Genomic DNA, 18,775 nt, shown 5'->3' with positions numbered 1-18,775 from the left:
GGATGGATAGGGACTCAGAACAAGCAGTGCCACCGGGATGAGGTAGATCAGTGAATTTACATAAACACCTATACAACCATGATGGGATGCTGTGTTTGAGTAGAAGCCAGAATTACTTAACAGTAAAAGAAAATAATCATTAAAGGTTAGCTCAAAATGCAAGGATAATCTTTGTTGTATATTGAGAAAACATCTAAGATATCCCTTTGACTGTGGGAGAGGTTGTAACCCATGGGATGTGAGAAGATCATGAAACCCTTTTTCTTGGGAAAGCATTACTGTGCTGAGAATACTGTACATTCTTACACTTCTATGAAAGCTTCTTCATAGAAGTAGCTGGACAAACAAGTGATGTGGCAGACTCAGATAGATGAGTACCAACTGGTTTATCAAGCACGGAAAAATAGTATTCCCCAAATAGCATTTAAAACTACATCAAGCCGGGCATGGCGGCACATGCCTTTAATCCCAGCACTTGAGAGGCAGAGGCAGGAAGATTTCTGAGTTCGAGGCCAGCCTGGTCTACAGAGTGAGTTCCAGGACAGCCAAGGCTACACAGAGAAACCCTGTCTCAAAAAACAATGTAAATAAAAATAAATAAATAAATAATTAAAAAAAAAAACATCAAAAGTAGTTTGCTAGATTAAAGTTATAAGGGAAGTGAGCTGTTGATGTTTCCCACAAGGAATGATTTGTTTATAAATTTGTGAGTTACACATCGTGTACCCCAATACCAGTCATCTTCCCATCTCTTTCTATCTGCCTTCTGCCTTTGCAACCTACCCTCAAAAAGGAAATAAATAAGACAATCAATAAATAGCATAAAAGACATCTCGTCATGGGAGCTGTAGTGTGTCCGAATGTGTCCCACAGTATACCTTTTTGTCCACACATCTTTAATTGCAAATGTTCATTTCAATGAGTTAATGGTCTGTTTCAAGGCCTCTGGCTCTTGCTTCACCATCCATACTGGATCATCTCTGGGATATTTTGTTGTTGCTCTGTGTCATGGAGATTCTGCAGCTTTGGATCTATAGGACCTTCATGTGCTCCAGCAGATCATAAATGGTATAGATGTTGGGCCAACTCAAAACTCTGGAGTAGGCCTGGGGATCAGCTGAGTTGTTCAGCCTTCCCGTTTGCCTGCACTGCTCCTAGTAGGCCACCCAGGGCTGAAGCTGGCAAGAGGCAGAGCCAGTTCTCTTGTACTCAAGACCTTATGGCTGACTCATGTCAATAGAGCCAGTTCTGCTGTGTGCCCAGTCAAGGAGTGGGGCTCACTCTCCAGAGGACTACAGCCAGTGAAAAGTGAGGCTGGCACTCTTGATCTCATGACCATATTACCATCTCTCCTGAATGCATCAGGTGGCAAAGGAGGAAGATTATCTTCCCCACATTCACACCATGTCAGAGCAGGTAAGGGACAGAGCCAGCTCTCTGGTACTCACTCCCTCAGGTGTGGCTCACCTTCTCTCCAGCCACCAGGACCTGCTCTATTTTGCTGCCAAGGATAGGGTCTGCTCTCCCAAGTGCTACAAATGGTGAGAGGTGGGGCCAGTCCTCTAGAATGTCAAGTCTGTGGTAGGGCCAGCTCTGTACAGCTCTTGGACAACAAAATGGTCCTAAGTGGCAGCCCAGACCAGAGATGTCAGATGGAAATATTATCCATATCCATTGACCCAGACCCCTGCTGCTACATGGCTATTCAATACAAATACTGTTTTTAAAGTATGATTCACAAAACATTAAGGAAAATATGAAATTTGACTACCATAATTTGTATAATTGTCCATTAAATATTTTTTAATTAAAAGACATATACCAAGAGAAGAGGTTTGTGGCATATACAATCATTTATATTTAATATACAGGATATGTAAATACTTTCAGTACAGAAGTAGACAACTCAATAAAGAAATAGGCGAGTCATATAATGAATTCATGAACCAGGAAGCTGGAGCATGACAGGTTCTTAACTTTCATGAATACCAAAGAAATTTCTAAATTAAATGAGATTGTATTTTATGCCTACCATAAATCAAAAACAAGTCCAGCAGTGGTAGCGCTTGCCTTTAATCCCAGAACTTGGGAGGCAGAGACAGGCAGATTTCTGAGTTCGAAGCCATCCTGGTCTACAGAGTGAGTTCCAGAACAACCATGGCTAAGGCTATATAGAGAAACCCTGTATTGAAAAACATATATATGTATATATAACAAAATTACAAAATTACATATCAGTGACCTTCCTGACAAGGAGATAATTCATCTTACATTGCTGCTGATAGTTTATACTAGAATTATTAGTAATATGTTTATACCCTATGCTCAATCCTTTGCTACTATGGAGGGATAACAATGAGAGGAAGGCAATGCTGCTCTTTGTTCCCTAACTCAGAGAATAGGCTGTTGCCATGGGATACTGTTCCAGGGCTCAGAGTCAACACCATTGTGCTTTCTCATTCCCCCTGAGGATAAGCTGTCACTGTGTCTTGTTAGTATTTATTCCTGCATTGCGGCTATGCTAGACTCACCACAGCATAGGCTCAGAAGCATTTTATTTCCTCCCTGCACCGTACCAGAGCTGTGCTCTTCCACTTTTTCTATCACCATCATCAGAACCAGAGTCAAACCCCTCAAAAAGCTGATGATATAGTTCAGCTGGTAGGCTACTTGCCTAGCTCGAGGAAAGCCCTGGTTTGTATCCTCAGCACCAGAAAAACCCAGGATCCTAGGCCACAGAGATATAAGGAGTTCAAGGCCATCCTCGGCATCACAGAGAGTGAGAGGCCTACTTGCATTCTTACAGAGGAGTTTAGATCTGGTTGCAGCAAGTGATTCTTTATTTTTTTAATTTTTAATTTTTTTATTACGTATTTTCCTCAATTACATTTCCAATGCTATCCCAAAAGTTCCCCATACCCTCCCCACCCCCACTTCCCTACCCACCCATTCCCATTTTTTTGGCCCTGGCATTCCCCTGTACTGGGGCATATAAAGTTTGCATGTCCAATGGGCCTCTCTTTCTTTTTGAGGGCTCCTAAATATATATGGATATATTTGCATCTTCTACATGCAGTCATCCAGTTAGGCCAGCACCTTTTATTGAAGATGCATTCTTTTTTTCCCATTTGTATAGTTTTGGCTTCTTTGTAAAAAATGAAGTGTCTGTAGGTGTTTGAGTTTACTTCTGGGTCCATTGATCAACTGGCCGGCTTTTATGCCAAAGCCATGTGGTTTTTATTACTATTGCTCTGTAGTACTGCTTGAAATTATGGATGATGACACCACCATAATTCCTTTTATTATAAAGAATTGTTTTTGATATCCTGTGTATTTTCTTTCCATATGAAGTTGAGTATTGCCTTTTCAAGTTCTGTAAAGAATGGTGTAGGAACTTTGATGAGTATTATTATATTGCTCTTTGACTCTGCATACTCCTCTTGGTAAAATGACCACTTATATTATGTAAATCCTACTGATACATGAGGATGGAAAAACTTTCCATCTTCAATCAGGGGGTGGGCAGAAGAGAGGAACTGAGTGCCAGAAGGAGGGGGGAAGAAACAGGAAGTGTTATATTTGGGGAGGACAGAAGGAGGGACAACTGGGAGAAAGAACTGGAATTGGTGAAAGAGGCATCTCTGAGATGAGCTAAAAACCTAGGACAATGGAAACTCCCAGCAAAAAATGAGGGTGACCCTAACTAAGACTCCTATCAATAGAGGATATATAACTTGAAACAACCGCCTACTATAACTAGGTAAGACTTAACAATGGAGGGATGGAAACACAAGCCTAGCCACCCAAACTTAGACCCACAGTGTGTCCTACATACAAGATGAGCAGGGATAAAGTTAGAGCAGAAATTGAGGAAATGGTCAACTGATGACTCACCCCACTTGAGACCCATGCCATGGGACAGAGCTCACCCCTGACACTTTTAATGAAACTCTGATATACTTGCAGAGAGAAGCCTGATAAAACTGCCACCTGAGAGGCTTTACAAACCAGATAATGGGAACAGATGCAGAGACCCAAACATTAGGTGGCACATAAGGAATCATATGAATGCGGGGGTGGGGGGGGATTAAGGAGCCAGAGAGGTCAAGGGTACCATCAGAATCGATTAACGTAGGCCCATGGGACTCAGATATTGAACCACCCAGCAGAGATCATGTATGGAATGGAACCAAGCCCTATACACGTATGTAACAGATATGAATCTTGGTTATCATGTAGGACCACTAACAGGAGGAACAGGGGTTGTCTCTGACTGCTGTCTATCTTTGTATTTCTTACCCTTATCTCTGATGCCTTGTCTAGCATCAATAGGAGAAGTTGTACTTAGTCCTATTAGAACTTGATAGGCCAAGGGGTTGATATCTGTACGGGCTAGTTTTGGGTCAACTTGATACAGCTGGAGTTATCACAGAGAAAGGAGTTTCAGTTGAGGAAATGCCTCCATGAGGTCCAACTGTAAGGCATTTTCTCAATTAGTGATCAAGGGGGAAAGGCCCCTTGTGGGTGGGATCATCTCTGAGCTGGTAGTCTTGGGTTCTATAAGAGAGCAGACTGAGCAAGCCAGGGGAAGCAAGCCAGTAAGGAACATTCCTCCATGGCCTCTACATCAGCTCCTGCTTCCTGACCTGCTTGAGTTTCAGTCCTGACTTCCTTGGTGATGAACAGCAGTATGGAAGTGTAAGCCGAATAAACTCTTTCCTCCCCAACTGCTTCTTGGTCATGATTTTTGTGCAGGAATAGAAACCCTGACTAAGACAATATCCTTGGAAGGTCCCCCATTTTAAGGAGAAAGGGACAGAGAGGTAGGGAGAGGAGAGGTATGAGGATAAGCTGCAATTGGGATGTAAAATACGTATATTAATTAATTTTCAAAAGTTTCAGCAAACAGTGAAACAGTAACTGGCTTACTCTTTGTAGCCTGCCTCCATTTTCCCTTTCTATTTCTGAAGTCTCAAATGTTTATTGCTTTTTACTGATGGATCCAAATGATACTGCTTTTGTTTTGTTTTGTTTTGTTTTGTTTTGTTTTGTTTTGTTTTGTTTTTAAGCTTATTTTCAGGTTGTATTTTATAGAAATGTTTACACAGATTGTTAGTTGTTCATTGGCACAATTTACAAAAACATGTATGATGTCAGCAGAGGAAACTTTACGTTCTAAAGGTGAATTCTAATGTTAAGCAGAGGGAGGGGAAGGCAGATATTAACATGAGAGTACATCGGATAAAATAATGGTGATCTGACATAGAGAATGGAAATTGAGGAGACATCACTGAGATGATCTATTTAATATCTGTTGTCATAAATGAAGAATAGTTTTGCTTGTTTGGTATTTAATAGACCTTGAAAGAAAGATTCACTTTTTCTTTTGCACTTACTGGCTATTTACTCTCTATTGCGAACAAAATTTATTTGGCAACTTAACCTTCTTTCTTTGTTATGGTTCAAGGATCAGGCTCAGGAACTCATTTACACTACGCACACTCTGTACCATGAAGGCAACTCATGTGTAAGATAACTTTAAATTTTAGGTTTTCCTGAGATAAGATCTTTTGATACATCCCTAGTTGGCCAGGAATTTAATCTGTAGACTTGACTGACCTACTTTGAATCTCTCCACAACTCCTAATGCTTGCATTATAGGCAGGTGCCACAATTCTCAAAAAATTACAGATGTATGATAAGATATTCTTTTAAATGTCTCATGGTTAGAAAAAACTATGAAATCATCTAACAGTTTCTTTAACTAAAGGAAATTGGGAGCTTAATAAATGATATGTGATTGAATGTAATATTTAAAATTATTTCACTAATCATTATATTCTGAAAACTTTTTTGGTGTTTTCAATTTTTGGTTTGATTTTCAAAAGATGTATTTATTTTACATATACGAGTGGATTTCCCACATATATGTATATGTACTATCCACTTCTGGTGCCCATGGAGGCCAACAGAAGGCATCCAATTTCCTACAACTGTAGTCTCAGAAGGTTTTGAACCACCACCTGAGTTCTAGGAATTGAAACCATGTCTTTGTAAGACTGGACCATCATTCCAGCCTCACATTTTTATTTTATAGAAGCAACAGGAGACAATTGATACAGAAAGTAGCTTTCATAGCTCTGGGAAATCTTAACTCATAGGTTCTGACTACTTTTAAATTCCTAAATCGTTACTGATCTCACAATTTTGCTTATAGCAAATGGTAAAACATAAGGAAGGCTGGGGGATCTGGAGAAGTGGCTCAGCAGTAAAGAGAACCATCTTTCACCTGGAAATCCTAGCTCATAAGTGTTTGGAACTCCAGCCTAGGACATCCATCACCCTTTTGCCATCTAGTATCCTATCCTACTTTGCTTGTTTTGTTGTTGTTGTTGTTGTTTTGTTTGTTTGTTTTTAATTAGATATTTTCTTTATTTACATTTCAAATGCTATCCCAAAAGTTCCCTGTACCCTCCCCCCACCCTGCTCCCCTACCCACCCACTCCCACTTCTTGGCCCTGGCATTCCTCTGTACTGGGGCATATAAAGTTTGCAAGACCAAAGGGCCTCTCTTCCCAATGATGGCCGACTAGGCCATCTTCTGCTATATATGCAGCTAGAGACATGAGCTCTGGGGGTACTTGTTAGTTCATATTGTTGTTCCACCTATAGGGTTGCAGACCCCTTCAGCTCCTTGGGTACTTTCTTTAGCTCCTCCATTGGGGTCCCTGTGTTCTATCCAATAGCTGACTGTGAGCATCCACTTCTGTATTTGCCAGGCACTGGCATACACTCACACAAGACAGCTATATCAGGGTCCTTTCAGCGAAATCTTGCTGGCATATGCAATAGCGTCTTGGCTTGGTGGCTGATTATGGGATGAATTCCCGGGTGAGGTAGTCTCTGGATGGTCCATCCTTTCGTCTTGGCTCCAAACTTTGTCTGTAACTCCTTCCATAGGATAGGTATTTTGTTCCCTAGTCCAAGGAGGAATGAATATTCACACGTTGGTCTTCCTTCTTCTTGATTTTCTTGTGTTTTGCAAATTGCATCTTGGGTATTCTACTTTGCTTGTTAATGCTCACATGCAGATTGTTACTACATCAGCTATAATCCAAAGACAATGTAATAAAATTATACTATGAAACACTACAGTGCTTAAAATATATAGTGTTATAATTAGCATGCCTTGGATAATTAGCCATAAGATAACCCAGGGCCAATGTATTTCTCATTATTACTGTTAATTAACATAATTTACCTTTGCTACTTAAAAATATACAGTGCTATAATTAGCACTCCTTGGGTAATTAACCATAAGATAACAACCCAGGAGCCAATATGTGTTTCATTATTACTATTAGTCAACATAGTTTACCTTCTGTCAGTAGAGACAGTGTTAAAGTAGATTAAATTAGATCAGTAATATATCTGCACCCCAAATATTCAGGAAGAAAATGCAGAGGGATCATGAATTCAAAACCAATCCTGGTTCTATGGTGGTTTCTAGGCCATCTTGGGTTACACAGTAAGACCATATCCAAAAGCAATGCAAAATAAGAGCAATTATTTTAAGAATTTCCTCATATAGACATTCAGTTTGACACAGAAGTCAAGAAGACAACATCTGAACCTCCTTCACTTCTAGGAACTCTCTTGCTTGATAAATGAAAGGCGTGGTCTTGATATGCACGAAAGCACTTCCTTCTGGCTGAATTTCAGGTGAAAAGAACCTGCAGATACAATTGGCACTCCTTCACGTGGAGACATCATTGATCGGATATGCATTTGTACTTTGTTGATCAACATGCATTTTCCATCCCGTGACTCCAACTAGTAGTTTCTCCTTGAAAGTTTACTATTTTCCTTTCTATGACGGCTAAGCTACAGCCTTGGGGTCAAGATTAGCCATAACTGTAAAGGGGGGTCATATCTATGAACATTGTGTTTATTTAATAACCTGTTTTTTTATTACCTCCACATCATGTGTTTGAATCACCGATTTTCCCTTTTCCCACATTCATTCTGGGACTTCAGTCAGTTCTTTTGTTTGTTTGTTCAGTAGTTAGCTCCTTGGATTGTTTTCAATATTTTGATATTAAACCCTCTTTCAAATTTTTGTTATATTTCCTCCAGTGTCTTATCATGTTAAAGTTTCTCTAGCCCCTAAACTCTGTCCTTCATTATAGACAAACTGCTAAGATTTCTACCCTGTTTGACTTACTGTGCCTTCATTTCCACCAACATTTTAATTCCTTTTGGGCTTGCATGCTTTTTTCCCTAATATTTTCTCTTGAACCTTTCTCATGTTTCTCTCACTGTGTAATCTCACTATTCTCTTGACCTGCTTTAATTCTCTAGATAGTCTTGGTCCTGGAACTTCCATTCCTTTTCCTCTGTTTCATACCTAACTCTGACATCCTTTAGTGGAAGTCATTAAGTTTGTGAAAACTAAGTTGCTGGCCTAAATCCTCTCAAGGCTATATTACACATTAAAGATTCCCTTAAATGACCACTTAAAAAATTTTCTCCTAATATCACTGTACCTTCATCAATCCATTTGTTCTGCAAACCATGTATTCTTTTCTTGAATTATAAGACTCATATTCAAACTGATATACATTTTTGCTCACACCAACCTTCATACCTCCCCATGTTTGTGAATCCAGAAATCCAGTAAATCTTCATGGACTTCAGATTCATAAAGATGAATGTTCATAAGCAGGAATAGGTGTTTTGAAGGTGATATGTGCTGTTAGCAAATAGAAACAGAATGTTGCTGGATCACAGAGACAGGATTCTTTAAAACGGTAAGATCTATGTGATCAATGTAGAGAGCAGTAAGATACTGTCAGTGGTAGACTGCATTGTTCAAGATGAGCAGGCAGGTTGTCATTTGTTGAATATTTTTCCTTTGACGATAACGAATTAACTGCTCATTCACACATTCTTTCTTCTGACAGATAGGCCATGAGGGCAATGACCATGAAAGAAAAAAAGCCTTTCTTTCAATGAATCACTAACAGGGTCAGACTATGTCTGTTTTTCTATTTTATTCTTTCTACTCTGGGGCACAGTTTGCTCTGTCAGTGATGTTAATTCTCCTTCATCCTTCAGTAACCCGGGTTCTTTGCGATAAGAGTCTGTTTGGCCCTAAAGGCTACGCCAATGCTTCTTTATTAGCCAGTTTTCATCTGTACATTTCTCAAAATAGAGGGAATGTGTTCTTGAGAGCATAGTAACCTCTCCTAAAGGAATGCATGAGAAAGACTCATGTGTGTGTTCAAAGTTGCTGCCTTACTGGGTATTTGTGAGGGTATTTCTGGGTACATCCTTCATAAAAATAAAGAAAGGAAATTAGGAGTTAAAATTAGCAAGGCTAATGTCAAAGGTAAAAGGCTTTTCAGGTATGATCACTAGAGGAATGTGATAGGTACATTGTAAAGACAACTCAATTGCCCTTTCCAGAGCTGAGCATCTATGTGTAGTTCTGAATTCTGCTTTTGAAGTACTGCAGTGCTGCAAATTGCATGCAGTGACATTTGAGAACATGCACGAAATTTCTTTCATTCTCCTACAACATAATATTCTTCATAAAGGGCCATTTCCCACAGATATAAATGATATGGTTAGATTCTAACAAAACAGCTTTTAATGTTAAAGAAATTATTTAGATTAACTTACAGGAAACACCTTGACCTCAGTATCTCTCTTATATTCAGGTTCAAGACACTGTTTGTAGCTGGGGAAAGATGTGATGTGGAGACTCTAGAATGGTCCAAAAAAGTCTTCCGCGTCCCCGTTCTAGACCATTGGTGGCAAACAGGTAAGTGTTTTCTAAACCATTCATGGCAGCTACTCAAGTCCTCCAGAGTGCACAGAGCAGCTTTTCTGTGTGGACTGGAGGAGGCTCTTAGTTATGCCAGACAGGATCCACAGTTCTGGTTTTTGTAGAAATAAGCACTTTAACATCATATTGTTAACAGTGTTTGCATTAGTCACATAGACGTGAGCATCCTCTTAGCCACAGATATACAGGTCTGATGGCACCTTGATCATCTTGGCTTTGTTTCTTTTACACAGTGAGTTGCTACATCACAGCTTGCCCTTCCTCAGATCACCAGCATCCTCAGGGCTTTTGAGTTGTGACACACGGGCGTGTTCTGACCATTACCTCTCAGATGTGCTCTGTGCTCTCTAATTCACTCAGCTCCTTGTTTCCATGGGATTTGTTAAAGTACAGTTCCAGTTTTAGGGAGCTCTGTCAAGCCTTGGCTCATCAAAGTCTAACTTCTCCTGTGTCACTCTTGCATTTACAAGTTTGGCTATGATATATTTTCCTCACACTAAGTGGTCTTTGTGAATCAAATTGTATATGAGGTAGATAAAATATAAGCTTTGGAAAAAAATAACTGGAAAAATAAAATCCTTACTTTTCACTTTTTTTTTTCTTTCTGTTTTTGCATGGATGACTTGAGTGTATGTGCAAGTAACTCAGTGATCTGGAATCCAATTTCCTCTTCATACTTCGCACATTTTTATTTAGCCATCTAAAAATAGTTGGCTAGTGGCCTTCATATGTTACTCTTACTAAGTCCAGCAATTTGGATCAAACCAAAGATGTCACGTTTCGTACTTCAATTTTCCTCATGTCTAGGATGGAATATTCACTTTGTACACAAATACTGAAGTTTCACGCTGAAAATTACTAGTGCTCTTAGCTGTAGTTTAAACTTAGATATGAACATTTCTTTTTTTTTTTTACTATTTTTTTATTACGTATTTTTCTCAATTACACTTCCAATGCTATCCCAAAAGTCCCCCATACCCTCCCCCCCACTTCCCTACCCACCCATTCCCTCTTTTTGGCCCTGGAGTTCCCCTGTATTGGGGCATATAAAGTTTGCAAGTCCAATGGGCCTCTCTTTCCAGTGATGGCCGACTAGGCCATCTTTTGATACATATGCAGCTAGAGTCAAGAGCTCCGGGGTACTGGTTAGTTCATAATGTTGTTCCACCTATAGGGTTGCAGTTCCCTTTAGTTCCTTGGGGGCTTTCTCTAGGTCCTCCATTGGGGGCCCTGTGATCCACCCAATAGCTGACTGTGAGCATCCACTTCTGTGTTTGCTAGGCCCCGGCATAGTCTCACAAGAGACAGCTATATCAGGGTCCTATCAGCACAATCTTGCTAGTGTATACAATGGTGTCAGCATTAATCACTGCCAGTCTCACTTGACCTTGCTGTGTATATAGCTTAGCACATTTGCAGACTGCATTGTGTCAAAATGTTGATACCCTTCATAGGAAAGCAAAGAAAAACTAAAGAGAAACTTGATAGTTGAGATATATTTTTTTATTTTATGCATTTTTATTGTCTTCTTGTATGTTGCTTTTCAGAAAAAAATATGTTTTCTCTTCATTTTTCTAATATATAGTCTAAAATAACTGACAATATCATAATACCTGTTCCCTCTATAAATGAAATGAAAAACATGATGTTTCTCTTGTCTGAACATTTAGTTACCAAAGGAAAGCTTGTTTACCTGTGTGCATATTTTTAAGTACTTATGGACTCAAAAGATAGAACACATTACATTAAAATGTCAAGAAAGTAATTATGATGTCAATAAAAAAACAGTGTTAACAGTATCGGTGTATTCTCTATTATACATAAAAGTTGTTTTCCTGGACATTACTGGAAGATACAATGAACTTTCAAAAAGGTTTTCCTTGCCTGGAAAAAATGTGGATGTGTGTAATTAGTGTTTTCTAAAATATGATAGAAACTCACCAAAGCCTGTAAAAAAAATGCATATTTCTCAAAGCACTAACTACATACATCTACATTGACTATTACATATACAATATCTATTAGAAAAAGTAATATCATTTTATTTTTCAATTTTAAAGCCTTTTTTAGAGAAAGGCAGAGTTATATTTAAGAATGCAAACATTTAGGGAAAATTACTTAAAGTTGAGAAAATTATCCATTTTTTGAGGACAGAATTGAGTACAAGAATGAAGAAAAATATGTTTTTCAGAACTGAGTTGAAATCTAGATGATGCAGGTATCCACTGATAATTGTATGGATACATGTAAGCTCCCATTCTTACTTACCTGGTCAAGGTTACCTGATACTGTTGGCTAGAAATTAAACCAGACTTTGGTGGTTAAGGGCATATAGCAAGACTGAAGTTATGACAATTTTATCAGGAGCAATCAAACATGTTCTACCCTTATGAGAAACAGAATATAGTGGTGATTGCCAGGATCAATATAGCTGGAGTTGCCAGAATACACTGATGTTTGAGAACTATACTGTGGAAACACGATTAGTGCCCAAGATCAATGATCCTACTAAATTTCTGTGTTTCCTTAACTTCCAAGGAAACATACAGAGAAACACAAAGCAATCTGAATGTTCACTGCCTGAGAGCGTGATTCTGTTTCTCAGGAACTGGAAGGCACATTGGGCATCAGGAGTCATGGACTGAAGCATAAGAAGCATTTGATGCATGCCTCCTAAGGTGGCTGGGCCAGTCCAACTCTATGGTTCTCTGTAGATACATCATTAGAATCTCAAATTATTTGCATAGGAAATTACTTTGTTCACTTCAAAAATTGTTGCTCTAAAGGGTAAAGCAACACTGACTCTCACCATTTACCAGTACTGATTCTTAAAGTATGAACTAGCGTAAATGCTAGGAACCCAAAGCTGGTGCTCTGAATTTGAAGCAAAAGCAATCTCTCTAGCACCAACAGCTTTCCTTCTTAAGGTGGAATTAAAGAAATATTAAATCCACAGGAGTTAAAGACAAAAATTAAAATGGGTGATTATTAATTTACCAAGAAAAAAGGTCTTGATATTTTTAGTAAATATATAAATGTCCTTATGTTTCTCTCAACAAATAGATGTTTGCTTTTCTTCATAGATACATACTAGAAAACACCAGGTAGTATTCCTAACAAGGTTAAGCTTTGACCAAAGAGTGAATTTCATTGTGGTGATTTTCAAATATTCTACTGGGCTCCTATTGTTATGTACATTGGAATTAATATTTAAAAAAAATATAAACCTTGTTGAGTCTCCCATACAAATATTTGAGTGAAAGATTCATGGACTTTATTTGCTTTGTTTTCATTAATATATATGTGTGAGTGAGCAGTTTGAAAATAGTAAGGACTTATGCATCTGTAAATAAAACCCATCATTTCATATGATTTCAGCTGCAGTCAATCTGTTCATTTAACCATGTTTTTTAAAAAATGATTTATTGTTATTTGTGTGTGTTTGTTGACTATATGAAGTGTGTGTGTGTGTGTGTGTGTGTGTGTGTGTGTGTGTGTATGTGTGTGTGTCTTTGTGTGTGAATGCCGGAAATGACCAGAAGATGGTTTCCAATCCCTTGGAATAAATGATTATAAGCCAATAGACTTGCATGCTATGACTAAACTCAGGTACTTCTGAAGATCAGGGAGCACTCTTAACAACAGAATCAGGTCTCCATCCTTTTTAGAGATGACTATTCTCTTTTGACCCATTAATAGCAATATTGTTTGATGTTTGATTTAATATCTACAATTTCCAATTGAAAGCTAGTCCCTTTGTATCTGAGAATAGACATGCACCCCCCCTCCAAGATTGTTTCAATTAAGACTTTTTGCTGCTCACGGCTACTGAAGCATTAAACTCCTGCTTTTGATTTTAATAATGTAAATCTTAATGCTATCATGAAGAAAATCAGTTTTGCTAAGTCTAGAAAGGTTACATCAAATTCACTCATTAGTCTCGATGGGAACTGAATTGCTATTCATTCAAGAATTTTATCTAAGCAGTAACTTATCTGTACGATGATTGAAAACAGCTGGATTGTTGACTGAATTTTTCATTTTCATTTTCAGCATAGAAATATGGAAATAGGCAGTATTATCACCATTTAAAAAGAATAATTAAAGGAATAGATAACCATTGTACTAAAATATGGCATTTCATGTACAATGAAGCAGTGGTAAGTCCATTGTCCCCAATCGTATAATCCCAAGATAAAATACCGTATTGTTATAGGTAGTTTCTAAGGACAAAAAAGAAGCTTTCCCATAAATCAGACAAGATCATAATTTTCAAAATAAAGGACTTTTCATTTAGTAAATGGTGTTCCTTGCAAGAATTTTATTGTCTGACTCAAGATGAGGTAAGGAAGTTCTTAAGAATAAATGGCCTAAGACAACTTCCCTCACATTTCAGACTAACTTCAACCAGAATAGACTCTGTCCAAATGTAAGGTTTACTTTCTTCTCTCTCTTCCTTCTAAATTTCTTTCCTACTTGTTATAAAAGATGATTCACCTATAGGGTTGCAGACCCCTTTAGCTCCTTCGGTACTTTCTCTAGCTCCTCCATTGGGGGCCCTGTGGTCCATCCAATAGCTGACTGTGAGCATCCACTTCTGCGTTTGCTAGGCCCTGTTGGAACAACAATATGAACTAACCAGTACCCCCCTGAGCTCTTGTCTCTAGCTGCATATGTATCAGAAGATGGCCTAGTCAGCCATCATTGGAAAGAGAGGCCCATTGGCCTTGCAAACTTTATATGCCTCAGTACAAGGGAACACCAGAGCCAAGAAGTGGGAGTGGGGGATAGAGGAGTGGGGGGGAGGGTATGGGGGACTTTTGGGATAGCATTGGAAATGTAAATGAAGAAAATACCTAATAAATAAATAATTAATAAATAAATAAATAAATAAAAGATGATATTACTTTAGAACTAATTACAACAGAACATGTCAGGATTATATTTTTTATTTTCTTTCTTTCTTTCTTTCTTTCTTTCTTTCTTTCTTTCTTTCTTTCTTTCTTTCTTTCTTTCTTTCTTTCTTCCTTCCTTCCTTCCTTCCTTCCTTCCTTCCTTCCTTCCTTCCTTTCTTTCTTTCTTTCTTTCTTTCTTTCTTTCTTTCTTTCTTTCTTTCTTTCTTTCTTTTTGTCTCTTTCAGATTTTTCATTTGTTGTCATGTTAAAAATAATGGCCACTAGGCTAGAGAGATGGCTCACTCCCTAAAAGGACTTGATAATTTTGGACCAATGTATTGGTGAATTAGTTAAACCTTTAGTCCACCTTTCAGGGTAGTTGAGCTTCATTTCTCTGGATTCCATAGAGAGAAATGCACCAAAAAACTTCCAGTGGTATGTTGCTGTTTTCTTGTTGCTTCCACAGACTTGGGCTGATTGGCAGAGAGAGGGCTCTGACAGGTGGCTGTAGGTTGCTCTTCTAGCCACCTGTCAGAGACCTCTAGATTATCGATAGAAAGACAGACACACAAGGTAATTTTGATGTGTCTTGATTAGTTCAATCGCTGGGCATTTCTAATCCTTCTTTTGGCTAACAAACATCCCCCTCTGGTATTCCTGAGCAAATATCTTTCAAATATATATTTTATCTTTGCTACCCTGGCTTTTTCTTGTTAGCCCCTATATTTGCTGCCCAAAATGCTTCCAAGCAGCTCTCTTAGGGGGCCACTTTTCTTCTTGTGCCTACAGTTTGACCTTTACTCCCTTCCTGGCTGGTTGGTCCCATTCATTCTCCTGGGAGCCCTATCTTCCTCCTCCCTTGCCCCCCCTCCCCCAGGAACCTAGAAATCCCACCTCTTTCATTGTGTTCAGCCATTGGCCATTGGCTCTTTATTGATCAATCAAAAACCAACTGGGAAAAGGGACCATTAGCTTTTGGATATGTAGATTCCTGATTTTGGGGGGCAAATTAAGAAAAAGCATTAGAACCAGTTTTCAACACCTCACCTTTTCTGTCCACTTTTTAAAAAAGCTCTTCTCTTATATATAAAATAAACATAACCATAACAATTACATAAATTACAAAGTATAATATATAATTAACATCTAGTTTATCATAGTTGTCAATTAGATAAAGCACTCTACCATCTATCCTAACTTAAAGAATTTATAATTCTATACTTGAATTATATTTTGATTTTAGCTCGTTTTACCATTTGAAAACCATCCTTTCAAATCTATATCATCTCTGTCAATGCTAAACAATGTGAGTTTCATTATGAGCCTATAACTAGTCTTCAACCTCATTAGAAATCCAAGAACCAAGTAAATATGATGTGAATAGATAGGAAGCATAACGCATAGCTTTCAAACTTAAACAAATCGTAGAGACAGCCGACTGCTTGGACAGTATCCTAATTTCGGATTACATTGAAGCATCTGTCTTCAGCCTTCTGGCCTAAAACCATCTGACATACTTTGAAATGAAGCAGAGTCTATGAAGGACTAGTTTGCTCTGTATTGGCAGAGCAAAATTGTCAACAATCCCACATTGTGTGTCCTTTCTTGGATTTTATGTTTCCTCTGTAGATGAATAGGGCAATTTCTTTCCAGTAGCTACATTATCAAAATTGGAGCAACTCTATATGGAGATTATGATGTTCAAATTCTTTTTGAAGGGCAATGGGGAAGCTGTCAGGAGCAAACATGTCTCATTGTCAAATGATTCTTAATAATGAAGTAACATTAATTTTCATATTCTGTGGATTTCTTATGTTTTTGAAGACTAATTTTCTATGTAAAGCTTATGTTAAACCTTAACTATTTTTAGTCATTTCTATTTGAGTAAATTGAAAAGCACTTTATTATGATTAAATCAGAATCTAATATAACCATGAGTTTACTCTCTGGTCCCTAAATTGTCTTGCTTGATTATCTTAAATAGTTTGAAATAGCAGGTATCAGAAGGACTGGGTCAAAGCCTTGTATTCTTAAACGACTTGCATATGCACAATGCCTATCTAAGAGAAACAATATTAATTTTCATTTTGTATCAATAAATAGATTTATATTAATAAAAACCTTAGTTCTATATCAATAGATTTTTATACCAATATAAGAAATGATAATTTCGAACTTAGTCTGCACAGGTGAGAGGGTACACCACAGAAGCAGACAGCTTGTGGGACAGGCGGGAGCCACAGAGCCTCTGAGGCAGCGCCCTTTTCAGGCCGCAGACATCCGGCCACCCTCCCAGCCAGAGGACAGGTGTCTGCCTGGCTCGGAAGCCCTCTGCCTCAGGAGCAGCAGGCAACATCTTGGTTCCTGGACTCCCCGAACTTAGGAACTTAGTGTGCACAGGTGAGAGGGTGCACCACAGAAGCGGACAGCTTCTGGGACAGGCAGGAGCCACAGAGCCTCTGACACAGCACCCTTTTCGGGCCGCAGACATCCAGCCACCCTCCCAGCCAGAGGACAGGTGTCTGCCTGGCTCGGAAGCCCTCTGCCTCAGGAGCAGCAGGCAACATCTTGGTTCCGGGACTCCCCTAACTTAGGAACTTAGTCTGCACAGGTGAGAGTGTGCACCACAGAAGCTGAAAGCTTCTGTGACCTGCCAAAGCAACACAGCTTCTGGGAAAGGTCCTGTTTTGGGCCTTCTTCTTTGGCCAGGAGGAGGTCCAAAAGCAAGATATCTGTGCACCATCCCTGTAAGAGGAGAGCTTGCCAGCAGAAAGTGCTCTGACCACTGAAAATCAGAGGAGAGAGCCTGTCTCCCAGGTCTACTGATAGAAGGTAACAGAATCACCAGAAGAACAATCTCTAAACAGAGTCAACTATAACAACTAACTCCAGAGATTACCAGATGGCGAAAAGTAAACGTAAGAATCTTACTAACAGGAACCAAGACCACTCACCATCATCAGAACCCAGCATTCCCACTTTGCCCAATCGAGGGCACCCCAACATACCCTAAAAGCTAGACCTGGATTTAAAAGCATATCTCATGATGATGGTAGAGGATATCAAGAAGGACTTTAATAACTCACTTAAAGAAATACAGGAGAACACTGCTAAAGAGTTACAAGTCCTTAAAGAAAAACAGGAAAACAGAACCAAACAGGTAGAAGTCCTTACAGAAAAACAGGAAAACACATCCAAACAGGTGATAGAAATGAACAAAACCATATTAGACCTAAAAAGGGAAGTAGACACAATAAAGAAAACTCAAAGTGAGGCAACACTGGAGATAGAAACCCTAGGAAAGAAATCTGGAACCATAGATGCGAGCATCAGCAACAGAATACAAGATATGGAAGAGAGAATCTCAGGTGCAGAAGATTCCAAGAGAACATCGGCACAACAATCAAAGAAAATGGAAAATGAAAAAGGATCCTAACTCAAAACATCCAGGAAGTCCAGGACACAATGAGAAGACCAAACCTACAGATAATAGGAGTGGATGAGAATGAAGATTTTCAACTCAAAGAACCAGCAAATATCTTCAACAAAATTATAGAAGAAAACTTCCCAAACCTAAAGAAAGAGATACCCATGAACATACAAGAAGCCTACAGAACTCCAAATAGACTGGACCAGAAAAGAAATTCCTCCTGACACATAATAATCAGGACAACAAATGCACTAAATAAAGATAGAATACTAAAAGCAGTAAGGGAAAAAGGTCAAGTAACTTATAAAAGCAAGCCTATCAGAATTACACCAGATTTTTCACCAGAGACTATGAAAGCCAGAAGAGCCTGGACAGATGTTATACAGACACTAAGAGAACACAAATTCCATCCAAGGCTACTATACCCAGCCAAACTCTCAATTACCATAGATGGAGAAACCAAAGTATTCCAGGACAAAACCAAATTCACACATTACCTTTCAATGAATCCAGCCCTTCAAAGGATAATAAAAGAAAAAAAAAAAAAAAAACAATACAAGGACAAGAACCTCGCCATAGAAAAAAACAAGAAGGTAATCC

The 18,775-nt window shown here is 38.7% G+C and overlaps 1 protein-coding gene across 1 annotated transcript in view; it reads left to right on the top strand.

The window, feature by feature from the left end:
• The window catches only part of Acss3 (acyl-CoA synthetase short chain family member 3), a 193,712-nt gene that overhangs the window by 119,637 nt on the left and 55,300 nt on the right, over positions 1 to 18,775 (top strand). Inside the window, exon 9 of the mRNA XM_021174594.3 lies at positions 9,723 to 9,826. Coding sequence (XP_021030253.1) covers positions 9,723 to 9,826 — 104 coding nt within the window. The remainder of the gene's footprint in view (positions 1 to 9,722; positions 9,827 to 18,775) is intronic.

Source organism: Mus caroli, unplaced genomic scaffold (assembly GCF_978045245.1).
Source record: "Mus caroli unplaced genomic scaffold, Mus_caroli_1 scaffold_9, whole genome shotgun sequence".
Taxonomy (NCBI): domain Eukaryota; kingdom Metazoa; phylum Chordata; class Mammalia; order Rodentia; family Muridae; genus Mus; species Mus caroli.
This window is presented reverse-complemented; position numbering and strand designations above follow the sequence as displayed.